At 46.3% G+C, this 21,534-nt stretch overlaps 1 protein-coding gene across 1 annotated transcript; it reads left to right on the top strand.

The window, feature by feature from the left end:
- The first annotated feature begins 12,361 nt into the window (after positions 1 to 12,361).
- LOC142817551 (palmitoyltransferase ZDHHC2-like) lies at positions 12,362 to 14,463 on the top strand. Its single transcript, XM_075894589.1, has 3 exons — positions 12,362 to 12,620; positions 13,359 to 13,598; positions 14,007 to 14,463. Exons 1-3 carry the CDS (start codon positions 12,379 to 12,381, stop codon positions 14,461 to 14,463), a joined length of 939 nt encoding a protein of 312 aa, XP_075750704.1. The 5' UTR covers positions 12,362 to 12,378.
- Positions 14,464 to 21,534: the final 7,071 nt, after the last annotated feature.

Below are 21,534 nucleotides of genomic sequence, written 5' to 3'. Positions count from 1 at the left end.
TTGTCTTCAAGGAGGCCTGCCCTCTTGTTGGTGATTCTAGTAATGCCTCTTGCAAAATTGTTCGTGCTTTTTTCAAGGCGCCTGAGTGGTTCCGTGTTGTGGCTCTCCTTGGCGCTTAACGTTGGCCCTAGTACCTTAACCGTGTATACTGGCGGTATCATTTGGTTGTTCTCAGCTTTGAGCAATACTTCCTGCACCTCTTTTTGCGAATTTCGTCGAGGGTGAAAGAGCGTTAGAGTAGATTTGGTGGGGAAGAGTGCGACTCCAGTTGGCCTAAGAAATTCTTTGGTTGTAGTCTGTGCTTTTGATGGATTCCTTTCAATGCATCATATGAGTGGCAACATGTACCCATATGGTAATATCATACGCGTATATGACATGGTGCACAGATGGTATTGGAGCGAGCTTCTCCGAAAACATTTTGATCGTTACATTAAAGATCAGTGGCGAGAGCACTGACCCTAGTGGGGTGCCAATATTTCCGAGTCGTTCGGGTTCACCGCATTATTCTCCTATGCGTATTGTGGCGGTTTTGTCGGCCAGAAAGGCTTTAATGTAGTTGTGAAACTTTTGCCTAAGTTCATGCGCAATATTTCTTCCAGTATGTGTTCATGTATTACGGTGGCAAAGGCACTGGTCAGGTCCAGGGCTAATATGTCTTTGGGCGCGTGGAGGAGCCCGTAAGATGTGTGCTCTCTAAGCATAAACATGGAGTCTTGTGTGGCCCTGCAGAAGCCAATAATATTGTGTCAAAAGGGCCCATTGTTCTCAATATGGTCCATGATACGGTTGAGTATTGCATGCTCAGCTACTTTTCCAACGAAAGATGTGAGTGATATGGGCCTTATCAATGCTCAGCGGTATGGTTTCGGGATGAGCGAAACCTTGGCACTATACGCCATTCTTGTGGCACGGTACCCAATTCCCATGCGCCATTTATCTTCTTAGTAATGATTACGATTGCTTTATCGTCAAAGTTCTATAGCAGCTTATTGTCGATGCCATCTGGCTCTGGCGCCGATCTGCCATTGAGTTGCTGTAGAGCACCGTAATTCAGCTTCGCTGAATGTCTAGCTTTACTTGTGGTCAACCTCCATATGAGATATTTTTTTTCCCAGGCTACTGCTTTGCTTTCCAGTAAGAGATATTTTTCTCCCAGCGTTTTGAGGAGAGCTTGGGATCGATCCACCACTGTCCTGGGCGTGCTTGTGCACCAATCGTTAAATTTGCAGCTGGGTGCCGCCTCTGGTGGGTTTGTCGCTGTCCGTCATAATGTGTTTGAGCAGCCCCCATTTGCTTCCCCTCCGCATTTTACCATCTGCTTCGTCACATGTGCTGCTACACTGCTGGGCGCAAAGCGCTTTGGCGTGAGACATAATTTCACGGCCAAGGGCCACGTTTTTTGTGCGTAAGTGTCTGTAGAGCTTGTTTTTACGCCACGCTTCTTTTAGTTCATGCTTTTTCTGCAGCAAACTGATCAGGTGAGAGTTCGTGGCCTGGATGGATTCATGAGTCTCGACTTCATTGGTGGCCTCATTTGCTGCCATTTTTATTTCATGAAGTAGGGCTTTATACGCTAGTTGTGTACCGCCCTTCTGCTCCCTTATTTTACGAAACTGGTCCCTGTCTGTGATGCGGAATTTTCTTGGCGCTTTGACCTCGTTCACAATGGTAATTTTCAGGATGCAGTGGTCGCTACCTAGGTCCTCTGCGAGGTTATCCTAGGTAGCTCTGACGTTCTTGGTGAAGGTTAAGTCGGGCATTGTCTCCGGCTGTACCAAATTACCTTTTCTTTAAAAAAGGGCAAGGTCGTTTATAACCGGCAGGTTCAGCGCATTTGCGCTTTGTGCAAACTTGGTGTCTTGGCCTTCACTTTTTATGTATCCCCACTTGGTGCTCCTGTCGTTAAAATCACCCGCTACAATGAGCAGATTGTCACCCGTCATTTTTACCGTGGAGGTAAGCAATCTGTTGAAGTCTCTTATATGATGGAAGACTGTAAAGTTTGAACACAAAGATGCTTGTTTTAACAGCCCTATGTGCTAAGATTTCTCCCTTGACCGTTTCCAGGCCTTTTTTGTATGCGGCGGTGTCCTTTTCGGTGAACGTTATGTCCATCAGGATGAAGGTAGCCACTCCTCGCGTCTTGTTCTGCTCGAGGTGCAGGGTCGGCATGGTTAACCTGTACCCCTGTATGCCAATGCTTTTAGCAAATTTGCTTTCTCCACATTCCTGTAGCAATATTATATGTGGCCTTTTTTATAAGCTAGCAATAGTTGTGTTACTAGTGCTTTGCCTTTCTGAAGTGAGTTACAGTTCCACTGCCAGATCTTAATGTTGTTACGGTCAGCGGCCATTTTGACTTGGTAGCTTGTGTGCGTCACGGCTCGTTACCTCCGCGAGATTGCGTACTTCGATTGATCAGACTTTAGCTCTAGAAGTGATGCTCGGCACGCTTGCCGTAACCGCTGGTTTTTCCACGCTTAGGTTCTGAAGAACAGCCACCACAGGTGGGTTGGCTACCATTTTTTCCTGGCTCACGAACCTCTGGTCAACTTTTTCAGTAGAAGTCTTGAAAGTTTCCATAAAGTGGGCAAGCGTGTTTACCAACGCATCAATTTTTTTATTAAATTTAGTTATCGCAGACTCTGTGTTTGTCAGTGGGGCTTTTTTATTGCTCGAGACCATCTCAACCTCCTCCGTCGTATCGCTGTCGCTGTCTACGGCTATGCCTTTGTTTGTGTGTTGTGGATAATTTGTTGTATGCGTGTTCTCGGTTGTGCCGGTGAGCTCGACTGGTTAATTCCGTGGCTGCTCTCTATTCTAGCTATTGAGGCCCGGAGCTCTTCAAGCTCCTTCTTGAGCGCCCTGTTTTCTTGTTCAAGCACTAGTATGTGAGAATCAGGAGCATGTTATGGCTGTGTCTTACCTTTGGGCTGGCTACTTGTGCTTTCTGATGCACATTTAACCCTGCTGGCCCAGGAGTCATTGTTCAGCATCTGCTGCGGCTGCTAAGTGGCTGCTGGTTTTGTTCTTTATCGCGATCTCGAGCACTCTTGAGATGGCAGGTGGTTGTTGAATCTCGACAGGGTTGAGGGGCACCCTCCAGAACGAGAACGCCCTCTGGATCAGGAATGCCCTCTAGATCAGGATCTTCCCCTGTATGGAGAACGGTGATGAACGCTCGAGGTGTTCTCCTGTACCAGCACCTGGTTTTGGCTGGGCTCCTTCAACGTGACGGATGTTGGCGCGTCTTGACGTTGTTGTGCTTGCTGCTCTTGCTTTCTGCGTCTTCTTCTCCTTCTCACTATGTATGGAAGATACAAGCGTTTTTTTTTTTTGCATTCGCGATCTCCGGTGTGTTGATTGCCATTGCAAAGCTTGCATTTCGGCTCGCAGTCATGCACGCCGTCTTCTTGTAGCGTTTCACCGCAGTTGTGACATTTCTTGCTCGTTGCGTTTGTGTGCAGGCCAACATCGGCGCGACGACCAACTCCTCCGCACGTTCTGCAGAAATCGACTTGTCGCTCGCTTGTAAAGCGAGCAGGGAACCGTGGCGGTTCCGCACATCACTGTGCTCAGAACACGCAACCCGTCTAAGAGAATTGTGACGACTTGGTTTTTTATGCGTCTTGCCTCGACGGCAGAATAATTTCGGTCGTGCACACTCAGGGATTTGAGCGCTGCGTCGTCAAGGGAGAGGTCAACGTTCTTGATGACGGCCTTGCATGTAATATCGGGCGCGGCCACGATTGCGGCAATTTTGAACGAGCCTTGGTTTGTGTAGTTTCTGCACGCTCACGTATGATGTGGCATTATTTTGGTGAGGTGTAGAAATAACGATGTTTTGCGTTTTGTCTGGGCATAACGTGTCCTCCCGTGCTTGTTCGTCGGCGATCTTGGCGGCCATGATGGCGGCTCTCACCAGCAGAACGAGGTCAACACTGGCTATGTCCAATCCTTCTGTTGGTCTCATGATTACCCTGATCAGGTCATTAGGTAGGCGGGGTAGCCTGGAAGCAGATACCACTCGAATAGTGCCGATTGACTCTTGTTGAAGCCCCTGAAATGCTTCGGTTGGCTGTTGTGCTCGACCGTCCCAGTGGCCAGCTCCTCGTTCGGTGGAGTCGTCTGTCTAACGGCGTCGCATGGTGGTGGCCCATCCTGGTCCATCGAAGATCTCCGCTATTAGTTTCATTCATTCCATGGTTATGATGGAAGGCATTTTCAGTGCCAAGTTGTCGGCTGCGGCGTGCGGAAGATGATGCAGCAGCTGCCGCGTCTGGTCAGGCCCTTGGCTTCGTCTAACGGCCGTACTCCTCACCAACCCTGGGCGTGGTTAGGCTTAGCGGAGACGCTCGCCGCTTCTCAAATTTAAAGTCCAAAAAGATGTCCAAGAGTTCACTAAATGCCAAAAATGGCATCTACATTGAAACCACGAAGCTTGCTAGTTCGAATAAGCAGAAATTCAAGTGATCTTGGAGAAAAAAAAACAACCGAAAACATTTAGGAAAACGGGGGTTGATGTTTTCACGTCCGCACTTCTCGACGCCACCTAGCGGTCCCCCCTCTCTACAGAGAGAGGGCGCGGCGCCACGTCAAAAGGCTTCGCGCTGACGCGCTGTGACGGATACGTGTGGTTAGTCCTTAAATGGACACTAAAGGCAAATATTAAGTCGACGTTGATTGTTGAAATAGCAGTCCAGAAACCTCTTAGTGTTACTTTTGTGCCAAAAATGGGCCCATTTTGAATTAAAAACACGTTTTAGTGGACCGCATCGGGTTAGCGCACTTCAAGTTACCCGATCAAGAAGCAGACCAACCGGACCGATTCACGTCACTATTGCCGTGCACAACTTTGCCAGGCTTTACTGCACTAGTATCAGCAGACCGAAAGCAGCGGGAGCCACAGCAGCAACAACGGCCATTGATCAATTTCCCGTCATTGGCTTCGAGAGTGCAGACATTTTTTTTTGTTTCAACTGCACCCGGTAGATGACACCACCTGTCCCGTGTAACCACGTGAAAATTGAATTTTTGAACCACTCACGTCATTCTCTATAGTAACCACAGGCTGTTCTTTTTTCCATGATTCAAGCAGAAACAAACTAGAAGCATTTTATTGCGTCTCTTGGTGTACGGAAAGTTCTTTTTAGTGCGGTTAGATCGATTACTAATGATTAAGTGTAGGCGGTCCTTCTGATGTCATCCGGATCATATTGAAAATGTCCTACTGCAGCGTTTGTGCTCTTGTGAATTTACTTTAATTTCTCGGTAAGTAGGGCACTGTTGTTGATAATATTGCCATTTTAGATGTCATACATTGAGCTTTCACTCTGACGTAAATTTTTATTTGATTTAAGCTATCGTTAGTATTTACTTTGCACTAATGAAAATAGGCACCATAAAAATAGCGGTTGGTCCCTTTAACGCAAATGGCTCTTGCTTCCTTGCGTGCAGATCCTTCCTAAGTGTAGTCATGCATTCTACACTTACTGTCGGCGTGCTCAGCGCGAATTTTTCTACCAACCCGATACCGACATGTGTTACGAGTCCAATGGGGTGAACGTCTGCACCAGAGGAACAAACAGGTTCGCCACCCTGGAACACTGCGTTCACAGTTGCGTTTCTACCACGCACCCGGCTGGCAAGTGCTTTGGCAAGCCGATGTTCACGCGTTGCGCAAGGTATGTATAGGACATCTTACGATATGTCTCGATCTGTGTTTTCCACTACAGACCTGAACTGTGAAGGGAGAGCAGAACAGGAAAGGAATCTATTTAGTACTGTCAGGTTCTGAATAACGTTTGCATTCATAGTCAATAAGTCGTCCAGCAATGTAAAGTTCTGATCGTACAGTATGGTTGGTGGCGGTGTGTTGCAGTTCTTGTTAGGTGTCATACAGCCACGGAGTACTACTGGCAACCCCACGAGCACATATGGAAGCCAACATAACCATTACAATACGTCTTATTTAATATTCCTGTGGACTCCATAAAACTCTCTAACCAATTACTGCATAAACCTCCTTATTTTATCTTGTTTAGCCCGTTGTCCAGCATTCGTTATTGCTCATATAACTAGCCACTCGCATGATACGATTTCTGAACCCTCTAGCGTCAATGAGATGTGAGAATGGCATTTCAAGGAGCAGTGGATTTAGCATGCGATTAATACAAAAATACCACGTCGTCGTAGTCGCCACGTTGCTGTCTCATCCTGCACCACCTCTACTAATCTGCTACAAGTATCTCATCTCTCTGCCGCACACAGAGAGATAGTACATTTAGCACGATACGGTAATACCATAGCGTAAATGGTACAGTGTAGTGTATGCGACCCTGCTTCAAAATTCTTCCGCGTCATTCTCTGTGTATAGGCGAGATGTCCTGTCCGACTGGTGGTTCTACGACCACAGCAAGTGCGTGCCCTGGTCCTTTCCTTCTGGTGGCTGCCCGGCCAACGGAAGTATGGTGTTCGCAACGGCCAAAGAGTGCGAGAGGCGTTGCCGAGATCCACACCAAGGACCCCGCTGCGAAAAACCTGACCTAGTGGCCTGCGGTCGACGCCACCTCAAGTACCCGTACTTCGCCCACGTGTCGTCCGAAGACGGCCGCATGAGGTGTTACCGCTCTTCGTTGGCCACACTGCGGCAACACCAGTGCCTCGTTGGTGAAAACCGGTTCCCTAACTTTGGAACCTGCGCAGTCGCCTGCCGGCAGAAGCCGCCATCTTAATAGCAAAGGCGACAGTGTGGACCATTGTCGTACTCATCATCGTGTTCCTCCCAGTTCTTGCGCAGCCCGAAACCCCAGTTTTTTGCTCGGCGTTCGTGTACACAATGTTCAAAAGCCAATTTTTATGCAAATTGGTTGTTATGAACGATGTCGCATCCACTTGGCAATCGTTTTTTTTTTGTTTCACTCTTCTAGCGGAAAATATATTTATTCTTTAATAGATACAACTGTATTATGGTCTTCAGATAAGGAAGATGTAAAATTCGATGCTTCAGATATCCGTTTAAATTAAATATATCAATGTATTTCACTATATCTTAAAAGCAGGTAAAGATGACAAGTATATTTCTACTGCAAAGTCACAAATATTTGAAAATTGAGAGAGCCGTCAGGGATTGCAAACTTGGCATGGCTAATCACCCACTATAGTTTTTATTTTTGAGCACATCGCCACACATAGGACATATTTGAATATTGACGACATTGAGGTGATGAGCAGTGTGATGGGAAAATTTTATGTTAAGCTTGCCTTTTTTACGCATATTGCGCTGATTTGACGTTGCTAGGCTGAGGACTGGAATGGCAACTGCTAATGGCTACATTTCAGTGAACATAAATATAAACTGCAGGTTACAGAAAGGGCAAGGAAGAGCTTCATGAAAGGGTGTTTCAAATAAATCAAGGTGTGTTATATATTCTCGTACTTGCAGGCGCACCCGAAACTGTATAGCACACCTTGATTTAACCGGAGATGGCAGTCATTGAATGAGGCGAAGAATTCGCCATATACTCTACAAGTTGTCGGCACTCTAAGAGCGCATTACGGTAATTAAGAAAACATCCTAATTAGTACAGTGGCAATAGCTCAATTTCCTTTTTGCACTACCAATTTTGTATACGTTGGTCGTTATTCATTCTCTGTAAACATCTAGGTTTATTAGCACATCAATTATATATATAATGAAGCTTCGCATCGCTACTTTCTCAGGTCAACACATGCGCATCTGCGACGGCTTCTGAACTTAGTAACAACGACATTCTACTACGGTTGACTACAGCATAAAAAATTATACGCAGACACTTCCTCAACAAGAATGAAAACAAGATTTTTTGGTTAAATTTGGGTTAATAGGAGGTTGCGGTGGGATAAAGGGTAAAAGGATGAAGTATACAATTAAAGTTGGCCGTCTCTGTTTTCTGAGCATAATTTTATAAGGTATCCTGAATGTCGGGTTTCGAGCTGCGGAAGGCAATCTACGAATGTTCCTTGGCCTCACTATAGGCATTGAAATACTGAGGAAAGGCTGAACACCGCGTGATGTAGTTTGTCTGCACTGGAAGCGAGTGAGTGAAACAACATTATTAGGTTCACAATAGACGCGAGTTAACTCAGCGTCACCTGACTAGGCCCACTCGGGAACGGTCAGGTCGCGCGGGCCCTCTGGACGGCCAGGATTTGACGCAGGTTTTGCTAGAAAGGAAACTGGAGTGTGAATGGAAGGAGGAACGTTAATGTGTGTCCGCAGGGTACTAAAAAAAGACGCGGAATTAGCGACGTGGTCGTGGCTCAGCAGACGGTATACAGCGACGAAAAAACGCTGATTTTATAACTCTACAATGCAGCATGCCACCGCGCTTCTAGAAGACATGTCAAGTTGTAGAGAATAGAAGATGGGGCGAGAGAGGCGTCCCTTATCCAGCATGTATACATAGTGAGGGACAGGGGTCCTTTTCAGCAGGAAATTCAGCCCCGTGTCCTTAACGTAATGCAGCGCCCTTTTGAAAACGGTTGTGCTGATGGGCACGAAGAAATAGATCCACAAGTGTCATCCCTGGCGATGAATATCGGTGAACATGGTGGCTCGCTGTGGATGTAGCGCCGGTCAGTGACACAGCGTATAGGTAGCACTGTGTAAGTCAGGAAAAACCTGGTAAGACCAGGGCAGTGCAAGATGCTAACAAAACAAAGCATGACATCAGAACTTCATAAGGACAAGATCTTACTAACAACTTACTACAACAACTTCTCATTACTCGAGATAAGCACGTCCTCAGGGTTGCCGTTGGCGGGTACTATGCACCAAATTGGCTGCTTTGCGACTCTTTCTTGCGATGGGAGTTCAGGTTGACCCCATGTCTAGTTTCTGACTTCGAACTCATGCCTTGGTACATTAAGAAGGCACTTTTTATCGTTTCCTGGTAAAACGTATTCTTTCGAAGATTTTCTGTCCTGTCAGCCGATGTGCGAAAGCGTCCTCACTAAACCAGCGGGCTCATACGCGTCAATGAGCATCAATGCAGAGTGTGGCGTGCATGTTTATACGGAGTGGCGAAGCTGTGTGCGCGTTGGAAAACACGTGGACGCTGCTCACTCAGCCCAAAATCTTTGCAGGTGCAAGTTTGTCGCACTCCTGTATACACGCCGCGCCTGCTCAAGAGTGAAATTGATGAGCACTGATCCGCAACAATGTAAATCTGGGCTGTTCACCTTGAATCATACTGTTACGTGAAGGATAGTCGCTTGCACCGTAGACCATTTACAAGGTATATTTACAACCGCGGTCCCACTGCTGACCGGTTCAGGTCAGAGCGCGAAGCGAGAGACCTTCGTTTTCTTCGTCGGGCACACGTGCGCATCGTTTGAGAGACTATAATTATGCATGTAGCAATAGTATTTGAGGACGGACTGGTATTACGTAAACAATGCTAATCAGTCTGCTTCTTCAAACTCGGCTAATAAGTCTGCTGCTTCAATGTCGAACTTTCGTATTACCTTTTTGAGTACAGTGAATTACTGTATCTTGAAGAAACTCTTTTTCACATAAACCATATATACGCAAGCACACCTAATTCAAGACAATATCCATTCACTTCTTAAAAACCTACTTGAGCCTTGAAGGCCGAAGTAGAGGGAAGATGTTGATATGGTTTTGATCAATGAAAATGATGTAATTTATTCTTCAATAATATAAAAATTGTACTGATACTACTGTTCTTGTTTTATCTGGCTACGCATTTGACGATAAAATTTTATTAGGTGCCTACTTTGGCTTTAGCATTACCTCTGAATTTGAAGTCCAGCCAAAGGCAAACCTCAATTTTGTGTCACAAATCTGGGCACTAGAGGCAATGTTGGCTCTGATGGAAGTGTGCGAGTCAATATTACGCGAAAGCGGCTAGAAAGGGAGACGATGGAAGCGAAATGCTGGCATCATTAAGCATTAAGTTTCTTGAGCCCTGTACGTTACGGAACTTGAATTAGGGCCAGCGATTTCGCAGTATTTTATGGCGTAGCATGTACGAGCCAAGATGTTCAACCAAATGGTCATATTTTGGCAATCTTCGGCTGCAGGTAAAGCTATTGTTGTACTGGGAGCGTTCTTACTCTTGCTCTGCTCAAGTTCGTCCATCGAAATAAATGGTTATGTCTTTATTGCCTTAGTTGATGCATGATTCGGCGTCACACCAACATGATACCTCAGGGAGCTGCATAGGCGTCCGCGAACGAAATACACACATGAAGTCGTGAAGCAAATTTCAAATGTGAACAGAGTACTAACGTCGCCTCGGAACACAGAAGCACCTTTAATCAATCAAAGGTTCATACTGAGCTTGGATTACAACCTGAAAAAAAAACAGCAAGACGATTGCAGCTGTCGTGTTTTGGCATTCTATAGGAAACCTTGAACCACAAGTTAGCATTCCAAAACGCGGAAGTATCCGTTCTCCAAGTGGAAGTTTCACGGATTCAATATACCTGTGCCACGCCCACTCTTCAGTGAAAGGTAGCGCAAAGACATGTTTTGAAAAGCGAGAGTCGGTTCTTTCAGTGTATATCGAGTCTCGGCTGTGGAACTTATTGTATTGCCATGACGCACACATTCGAAGCCTTCACTCCGGCCTTTTAATGCAGACAAAGGGCAGACATCCGGGACAGCTTGTGTATAAAATACACAGATGCACATGCATTCGGTACACATGATATCGGCGTCACTACCGCAGCTGAAACTTCTGTGCAATGTTCTCGCTTTGAAAAAAATTCATTGCAGAGCAGCATGTTTTACGGCAGCACAAATGCAGCTTGCAGTGGGATTTCGCAAAGAACTTGCGTCCCCGTTCATTCAACATTACCGAAAGCGAGAAAGGACACTGCACAAATGAAGGTTACACCATGTGTTTTCTATAGCACTTATTAACATTAGCTTGTGCCGTTGCGCACAAGCTAGGCCCTCTAAACCTAATTTTAAAAATTGAGCCTATTCAACGTCAACTGGAACCGCATGACGCAAGTCAATCGTGCCAGCTGTGCGTCGTAAACTATTCGAACTCAAGAGGATGCAAAAAACACCTTTTAGAAAGAAGGAACAGGCATATGAGGCACGCAACACCCACATTTTTTTAAACCTAGTCCAAGTGACACATTAAATGCTCTTTACGAGTCCAGTCTTGCGAAAGACTTCAATGCGAAAGACTTCTGAATCCCAGCAATGTCGGCTTCCTTCATGGCTTCTTTGCCCGATGGGAGCTTCTGCGGCAACGCATCTGCCAAAGTGCGCGCACTTTTGCGGTGTCGGACACAGGCCAACGACGACTGCTTTCAGAGAGATCGGTGCCGTGCCTGCGTCAGTGTTTGTCGCATACTACCGGAGGACCTGCAAACGTTATAGCGGGTCCTGCGCTTTTTCTTCAGCTCTTCAGGTAAGACGTTTGCTCGTTATTTCTGTCCGACAAAGTACCTGTGCTTCAGCACGTTTCGGCTGTCAGTCGAAAGGGTTAATCTGATCACTCTTAGTCAGATTTGATCGTTATCGCTAAGCTAAATCATTGCCGAGCTTTAGTGCAGACAACGAAATAGATCACAGTGTGGCGTACGTATTCCGAGTGATTAGAAAATTCAAAATATAGAATATATATTTTAAAATATTTGTAATACTGGCAGCCAGGCAGATAGCTTTCTCTAAGCCAACCACCGGGGATTGAAATGGACCACAAAGATGGACGCCATCCTGAAACCTAAGGAGAAGCAGTGCGAGTTTCATGCTTGCTTTCGCATGTTCTTTTCAAAAGAGAGCAAAAGTGTGTTCACCCTGTTTACCAAGAACTAAAAAAGAAAGAAAGGAATTGTCGCACGTAAACATCCTAGGGACTACGAAGTTTTCGCGATTTATTGAAGTGGTTTAAGTGGCCAATGTTCATGAACATAATAGATGCGACTAGCACATAGTGAGCTCTTCCAACGAAGGGACGTGCAGACTTAAGCAACACTGCCGAATCGTGGGCAGTTCTGGATTGCCCATAGGTGATCTCCGTGGCTGATAGCTTATCCCCGTTGTTGGAGTTTCTTATAGCGGAGCAACACTTCGCTTGGTTGGCTTGATTGCCGCCCAGTTAAAAAAGGCATCGCCAGAGTACCCCGCTTTTCAAAATTTAAGTGGAAGTCTAACTTCATCTGCATTTTCTGGTTGCATGATGGCAAACTATTAGTAAACATTTTGTTATACTAATATATTTTCTATTTTCTTTCTTAGTTATAGTACATCAAGAGAGTGAATAAATTTTCCCCATGTCACGTCCTTGGCGAACTCTTTATTGTAAATAGGAACATCATCATCATCATCATCACCATCATCTGTAACAACGCATGCTGCCATCGGTCGACCGGCCAGGTACTCTCATCGAGAACGGTAGCGACGCCCGTGGGGGGAGCTTCACAAAGCCCCGTCCGCTCACCTGGCTTCCCGTGTTGCTGGTGTCGGCGCTGATTTCCTGTCCCTACTACGCCTATGTTCAAGTTTTCTGCCGGCCTATTGTCGCAGAGGAGAGCACAGCCAAGGCCGTTACGTTCGGCGCTGGATTTCATCTGCTACTGTCCATGTGCATCTGGTAAGTCGCAGAGTGCCTAACCGGGACGTTCGTTTCTCTGGTGCTGTGCACATGTTCTGGGTGTCGCTCCTATTGGTCTTCTTGCCCTTTGTTTTGCGCATGCATGTTTCTACGGGAGTGAGAATATTCGAAATAAATAAATACCGAACGCAGTATATTTACAAATGTACACGGGGAGTACTCCAGCCGAGAGGGTGGAACACTCCAACCAACAACAACCCAATTAAAATTGCAATCGTTATCTTCAGCGCCTCCATTGATGGAGCATTCCTTCTTTTTTGTCTCGACCTTTAACAATGTTAACAAGCTTATGGCATCTGATATCAGAGTAACTTGAGGAATAGTGTCATTGCCAACGTCACATAGCTCATTGCCTTTGCTATACGAGAACGTTGAGATCAACTACACAGATCCTGGGGAACGTGGTACGATCGCTTTCGCATCAGGCTGATCACCAGCGCTCTTACCATCACTGCTTTCATACGGAGCAAAAGCTTAACTTCTTAACAAACTTTAATTTGCTGCGTCGCACCACAACCATTTGGCATGCGCTTCAACTTCTTTCTTAGGAATTCAAATGAAAGTCATGTTTGTTTCCATAGTCTCTGAAATCCAAACAGCCGCCTCATATATCATCTTTCCCTCCCTCAATCAACTATACTCTGCACAAGTGTTCTGCGCTGTGGAATTTAGTATGATATATTGTTTACATCGTACTGCTCACGTGTCGTTTTGCAGGTCGTACGCAAAGACGACGGCGACGGCGATTCCTGACGTTCCACCAGCGTACCTGTTGAGCGTGGACCAGGAGCAGGTTCTGGCCAACTGTCAAAACGAGCGCACGTGGCATGGTCTGCTCGAGATGCTGGCATCGCAGAAAGGCGTGTTCACTAGGGGGCCAGACGGGTCCGCGCGTTACTGCGTGTTATGCCATCTCCTCAAGCCGGACAGATGCCACCACTGCTCCATGTGCCGAAGGTGAGCCCGCGTACACTGTGCACTTTAACATAAGACGTCATCTGGTGGCTATAAAAGAGATTACTGCATCAATAAAAGATTTTGTTAGCGATGAATGTTGACGCTGCTTAAAAAAAAAGAAGTCAAGAACCTATCCTTCGTGTGAGTCTTGTGCTCCTTTGATGTGTGAATGCTTTCTGTTCATAAAGTTTTCTTGTTTTGAGGGGCGTGTCACCTTTTTATTCCTGCAGTAAATGTGTATATGGACGCGTGCGTGAAATTAGTGACCCTTATAGAGCGGTTTTCCTCTTTGTATGTCATTCCTAAAGTGCCTACAGTACACAGAACTGATGACTAAAATGTTTCACGACCTCTCTCGCAGCTTATCGATATGCCACAAACGCAGACCTCCTATAAATATTTTCGCAGATGCATCATGAAAATGGACCATCACTGTCCGTGGTTCAACAACTGCGTCTGCTTCAGCACCTACAAGTTCTTTTTGCTCACTCTCTTCTACACGGTTGCACTGTGCCTATACGGCTTGGCCACCCTGACAGCCCACTTGGTTGAATGGTGGTCGGACGCGTGGCTTCGGAAGCCGTGCGCTTTCCACGTGGTCTTCCTCGTGGTCGTGGGCACTATGCTGGCCGTCGCTCTCGGCTCCTTTTTCGTCATGCACCTTTTCATGGCGTCAAAGAACGAGACGACGCTCGAGAGGCTGCGCGACGCGACGTTTAAAGAACTCAGGGACTCGTTCGATCTCGGAAACCGCTACGAGAACTTCGTAGAGGTGTTCGGTCCGCGAAAATCACTTTGGATGATTCCCGCATTCACGAGTGTTGGCGACGGCGTCCGTTTCCCGACCAGGCTGCATTCCACGTGAGACACGGTTGAGCCTCGGGCATCTGCCGTCGTGGTGAACTATTCTGCGGCTACCTAATCGATGGGGTCATCCGGTTTCGATAGCAGAGCTGACGTCGTGGATATAGAATGACAATCGATCAAGCCCTCTAGAGAATGCTCTAAGAAACGTAACACGACTGAATTTTGATGGTTTTTTTATTACGTTCTGATATAACTCACAATAACCACGTCACATGCTCTTTATTGCCCGAGTGTGACGCTTCATCTCATTTTGTGCCAAGCTACACCACATCTGTTCATTATATTTATCTTTGTTATATTATTTAGGTACATCTACGAATCGAATAAAGGTCTCTCACAATCTTTCATGCCCCCCCCCTCTTCCCCCTTCTACCGCTTTCACCACCACGAGCTTCACACAGTACCAACTGAGCACACATAAGGATTAATTTCTTTTAGTAAAAATGACACCTCTTTTAGGATTCCCGAGATAGCCACATCACTATCTCGACTCCACCTCATATGTCAAACAGGTACCATGCCGTGATCCTACGACATGCGCAGACCAGCACTCTACTCGTACGTAAAACCGTCTTTATGATAGGCCGCAATGAATACAGAAATGCTTCAAACATGGAACGCACCCACTTTATATATATATATATATATATATATATATATATATATATATATATATATATATATATATATATATATATATATATATATATATATATATATATATATATAGATTCCTTGAGCACCATTCATGCTGGACCCGATGTATTGTATGCAAGAAGTGTCTAAACGTTTTCAGCTGGTGGAGCAGAAGGCTGGTCAGTGAATGTAAAGATGCTGCCGTAAAAATGTCTCTTTCTCGCATATATATATATATATATATATATATATATATATACATATATATATATATATATATATATATATATATATATATATATTTATATATATAAATGTAAGTATAAATATATATATATATATATGTTATGAAGTCTTGGCTTGGAAGACCTTTCTTAGGCCCGAAGAACCGGCAGCCAACAGCTGAGATGAACGAACCAATATGATGATGCTACGTGACAACTATGAGGATGCATGAGCCACAGATGATAATGATGATAATGTACAGATGAAGAGGATTGGTATACTAAATGCTTACACTGATTCCCCCCACGTGAAAGCGGCCAGCCTGGCCGCGGCAAGTCAAGGGGACAAAGAACGTCGCATGAAGGGCTTCATACGGGAGACATGGACGACCTCAGTAGTTCGATAACGGCGATCTGCTGGGGCTACAAGTGGTGTCACGCGATAATTTACTGGTGAAGTTTCTTCAAGAACTGTGTACGGCCCGATAAACCGTGGCTGGAATTTGTCGCACAAACCAGGTGTGCGAATAGGCATCGAAAGGAGCACTTCGTTTCCAGGTTGAAAGGATACAGCACGATGCGATTCATCATAAACCAGCTTTCTGTCTTTCTGTCGGGCTTCAGTGTTTATAAGAGCACGTTGGCGGCTCTCTGCGAGCCGTAAAACGTATTCCTCTGAAGAGGGTGGAGATGAATCCACATGGCAAGTAAAGAAAGAGACGTCCAGGAGAGAAGTAGGGGAGCGTCCATAAACTAGGTAAAATGGTGAGTAGCCGGTTGTCCGCAGAATAGCCGTATTTTAGGCGAAAGTGACGAATGGTAGGACTACATCCCAGTTCTTGTGGTCTGGTTGAATGTAGGCGGCGATTATGTCAGCAAGAGTGTGGTGGAATCGCTCAGTGAGGCCGTTAGTTTGGGGATGATAACTAGAGGCAGTCTTGTGAGTTGTGCCAGAGGCGCAAAGGAGTTCGTTCACTAGTCGTGAAAGGAAAGCCCTTCCACGGTCACTGAGCAATACACGTGGAGCACCATGACGCAGTATAATGGCTCGGAGGATGAAATCGGCAATTTCAGAAGCTGAACCGGTAGTGACGGATGCTGTTTCGGCGTAGCGCGTCAAATGGTCAACGGCTGTTACTATCCATTGGTTTCCAGCAGCACTGACTGAAAGGGGGCCATAAATATCGATGCCTACAACTTCGAATGGCGTGGCTGGGCACGGAAGAGGCTGTAGTGTACCGGCTGGAGCAGATGTGGGTAGTTTTCTACATTGGCAGGTAGTGCAAGACCCAACGTACCGAGCTACACTAGTGGTAATACCTGGCCAATAAAGTCGACTTCGAAGGCGATCGTAGGTTTTGTGATAACCAAGGTGACCAGCCGTCGGATGGTCATGAAGTGCTCTGAGGACTTCGGATCGAAGCGATCGGGGTGGAACGGGAACCCAGCGCTTACCGTCAGGATGGTAAATTTTGCGGTACAGTACCGAGTTGTCCAGCTTAAACTGCGAGAGTTGGTGACGGAGCCTCGCATTAGGTGGACGGGAACTGCCAGTGAGGTAGCCTATAATACGTCGACAGTATGGGTCAGCCAGCTGTCGAGAAGAAAAATCGTGCGGGTCGTCCGAAGGCAGCTGGTCCATAGAGGCGAGAGAGGAAACCGCCGTAGACGTGGACTCCAAGGGTGTGTTGTGCAAAGTGATTGCGGAAACGCTGAGGGGAGCCGCTGGTAGTGGGTAGCGAGAGAGAGCATCGGCATCGCTATGCTTTCTGCCACACTTGTATACGATGTAAAAATCATACTCTTGTAGGCGTAGAATCCAGCGGCCGAGGCGTCCCGACAAGTTCTTGAGTGTCGAAAGCCAACATAAAGCATGGTGGTCGGTCACAATGGTGAAACGGCGGCCGTGAAGATAGGGACGAAATTTCTGCACTGACCAAACGATGGCGAGGCACTCCTTCTCGGTGATCGTGTAGTTCCTCTCGGCTGCGGAGAGGACGCGGCTGGCGTACGCAACGACTCGCTCTCGCAGAGTTGTCGCGCTGGAGGAGCACGGCTCCTAAACCGTGGCCACTAGCGTCTGTATGGAGGAAGGTCGGTGCACCATCGTGAAAATGAGAAAGTACAGGATCAGTCGTGAGGGCACTCTTCAACCAGTCGAAAGCCGATTCACATTCCTGAAACCACTGAAAGGGCGTACCAGAAGCAAGTAGCTTATGGAGTGGTGCGGCTATTGAGGCAAAGTTTTGTATGAATCGCCGAAAGTAAGAGGCGAGACCAAGGAAACTTCGCAAATATTTCGGCTTGTCAGGGCGAGGGAAGCGAAGCACCGCAGCAGTTTTCTCAGGGTCTGAACGAATTCATTCCTTGCTCACAACATGACCGAGGACCTTGATAGATCTGCTGGCGAAATGGCACTTCTTGGTGTTAATTTGAAGACCAGCGCCCGCAAGGCAAGTCAGTACCTCGTCCAAGCGTAGTCCTTACCCCGCACCTCCACCACGTATGAAGTCTTGGCTTGGAAGACCTTTATTAGGCCCGAAGAACCGGCAGCCAACAGCTGAGATGAAAGAACCAAGATGATGATGCTACGCGACAACGATGAGGGTGCAGGAGCCACAGATGATAATGATGATAATGTACGGATGAAGAGGATTGGTATACTAAATGCCCACAATATATATATATATATATATATATATATATATATATATATATATATATATATATTTATAGAGTGGGAGTAATAAGTTAATGGGCCAGTTAGTCTTGGTGAAGGTATGGGATATGGCACAACGGGAGCGTTGTCAACAAGGATAAATATATTTATTTCCCAACAGTTTCGGGAGGTTCCTGCCTTCATCATGGGATGAGTTATACATATATAATTTGAAATCTTTGTCTATTTCGCCTACGGGATGAAGCACCAACTATTGAACAGCAGCCACGGACAGTGTGCCTAAGATCTACTCCTGCGCGCACTCACTCTGCATGTGCCATCTTTACCAGGACAGCGAACAAAGACAACACCAGTCTTGCCAGTGCTCCTATCATAAAAATGGCGATGAATATCTGCGTAATCCGTACACGTTTTGGGTCAGTACGAAATGTTACATGTCAGGGGCGGCAGCCTGCAGCCCGGGGGTGGCATGCGGCCCATGGACCGGTAATATGTGGTACTCAGCACGACGTCAAAACTTGCTATCTTCTTGTCACAGGCCGAAATAATTATCCACTTTATTTCTAACACGCTTGTTAGGCGTGGCCCACGAAATAAGCTGTGCAGAGGAAGCCGTAGCAGTTCTGACATCAAGTAGGACTTTGATAAGTAACCTATCTTTGTAACCGACCTTTCTGAACAGTCGTAGCTAGAACGCCCTTGCTGTGTGTGTTTTTGCTTTCTCCTGAGTGCACGTGTATTTTTTATTTCTCTCTCTCTCTCTCTACACCCTCTTTCTTGGCCCTATTTCCCCATCCTCAGTGCTGTGTAGCAAACCGTATGCCAACATCTGGTTAATCTCCCAGCCTTCCTTTTCTCTCTCTCTCTCTCTCTCTCGGTCTTTTGCAACCTTTTGACATGTATCCTTAAAGTTAACATGATATCTGTTCCAGCTTAGATGCATAATTGTCTACTCCCAAAATTTTTCTCTTCAGCAACAAAGCCCCTTCTCCCACACCCCGAACCACACAATGTCACCTTGATTCGACCCGGCCTTACGCCTCAAAACGTTGTTGACCCCTGCTATAAGTTCCGTCGTCGGTGATCGCAAAGAGGAGAAAGTTTGACTACGCGAGTGTACGCAATGCCATTGGAGCGAGGAGTTCATACATCATTTTATTAACTTAGAATTGGCCGAATCGTACCTCTGATCAGCATTATTTTTTACCATGGCCTGTAGCTCCAGCCTATGCACTTCTCGGACAGTTAAAACAAGCTTCGAGGAATTGAATGATTCCCCCTTCCGGCTATTCATGCGTGAAATTTAGGCCTTTTGAACAAAAACTCAACAACTTTGAAATACTCCAGGCAAATTTAGTTCACTCGTGAGGATCCACGCCCCCTTAGCACCACCAGGAAATCGTTCACATATATAAATATTTTTTGCTCTAAAAGTCTGAATAATAGGCACTGCAATGCTTCTTTCACAGTTCACTAAAATCATTTTGCTTAAAATGAGAGCTATGTTCCCCATACACTTTGCATCTGTATTAATAACTGTTCATTTAAAAAAATATCTTGGCAAGATAAGAGTTACAATATGGTCACGTGATTGTGGAGGAAAATAAACAGGTAGTGGGGATACCTATTTAATTATTGGGGGTATTTGTACTCAGGAAAACTCTGATTACAATGAATAGGCTCTAAAATACTTTCTAGAAAAAGCAATTCTAAAAAAAACTTCCAGCCAAATGCCCGGAAGAGCTGCGAAAGTTCTGAGGGTCCGACTCCTCGATGGCATGCTTTACGTTCCTGAGAATGTCAGGCTGAAGAATAAAACTTAGAACTTATACCAGAACAATAATATTAAATACGCAATCACTTCAGGGCAATCCACAAGTTTCCACGTCAGTCACGCGTCCAAGGGCTATGTAGGGAACAAGCGACGCTGCTTCACCGGCAAAGAATTGACTCCGCATACACGCCGGCTTGGTCATTCAAGACTGTGTGAGGCGTCTCCCCGTTTTGTGTCTTTTGTGGTGACATTGGCGGCATCGAACATTTGACTGCGCCCGAAGTTTGACAGAGAAAAGAACAAAGATGGTACACAACTTGCAGAAAGGTTCTCACATGCACAGGACATTTGAAGATGTCATTTTTTCCGGAAGGACCCATGGCGGCGAGGAGGAGTGTGCAAGGGATCATGATGTCGTTCCTGCGAGACACTGGGCTGAGTTACATTTGGTGACGGACCCCTATAATTCAAGAGATGTTCAGGTGGAACAATTACCGGTCATAATTTCCAGACTAACCTCGCCTTTGCAGCATATCACAACCACCACCTCCTCCATTACATCATACCGCTACCCGCGAGCACATCAGCCGGGCTCCCTTCAGGCCACAGGATACCCGACCCATGGCCGAAGAGATGGAGGTTGTACAAAACACCTATTTGTCACTACCTCAACACTAAAAACTGGAGTGACGGGTGTAACCTCCAACGCACCCAAAACCGACTGAAGAAGGAAGCGTGTCATACGTCCGAAAGCAACATACATGGAACATTGATACACCACCTCTATCCAATGAAACATGGATATATGTGCCCACTCTGCAACGTACCGGATGTCTCGCACTTGCTCTTGGAATGCCAATACCATGCAAACAACACATTGCGACCGAACAGGAGGGTGAACTAAGCACCAAAAACGAATCACGACCACCTAATCGAAACATATAGGAGGCCAAGCTCATCCTCGAGGACCCGGAAAACCAGTGACAACTCGTCGCCAGGGCCAAGAGGGCAGTCAGCGCTAAAGGTTTCCGGGACTATGGGGAACCCGTAGGGTGGTAGGCAACACTGCAGGTTGGCGCAATTATGTACTTCGTTCTGTCGAGCACTAGGCCAGAAGCGCGACTGTACTTCTTTAACCAGTGCCAGGCGGCAGAAATTCTCTGCCTGCCACAGCAGCGGCAGATGCTCAACTATTTCACCAAGGCTGTGGTGGATTAAGGTACGCCCCGGGGCCTTCGCAGAACGTTATTGGGCTACCTTTCCGGATGAGTAACCAGAAACAACCGAACGCCACGTTGGTGTACTCCTCTACCCATTGAGAAAAACCGGTGAGTTCTGCGGTCGGCACTGGAAATCGAGCGCGGTACCTCCCGCATTGGTAGCGGATGCTCTAACCATGTAGCCGCCGCTGAGGGGAGTGACATCGGGCATCGCTCGGAACACTGTTTCGGCATTACATGTTTATTTCTCTGTTTCTCTCGGCATAAATGGAAAATGCAAAATCTGACTTCGAGGGATTTTCATTTTTCCGGAAAAATTCAAGCACTTCATCAGAGTTCCGAACCACAAAAGGATCAGTGACATTTCATGCCACACAAATGTCGCTGGAGTAATCCAGAAGTTTCATTGTGCCGCTTAACCTCCTCTGAGACATTGTGAGAACTGAACGGACGGAACATGGTCTTTATGAATTTTTGCCGTGAAAAAAAAATCATGGGAGTCTTTGTTAGCAGCAAGTACTTTTTTTTTCAGACA

This window comes from Rhipicephalus microplus, chromosome 5, assembly GCF_043290135.1.
Source record: "Rhipicephalus microplus isolate Deutch F79 chromosome 5, USDA_Rmic, whole genome shotgun sequence".
Classification (NCBI taxonomy): Eukaryota; Metazoa; Arthropoda; class Arachnida; order Ixodida; family Ixodidae; genus Rhipicephalus; species Rhipicephalus microplus.
The sequence above is the reverse complement of the archived record's forward strand: the minus strand, read 5'-3'. Positions and strand labels throughout refer to the sequence as shown.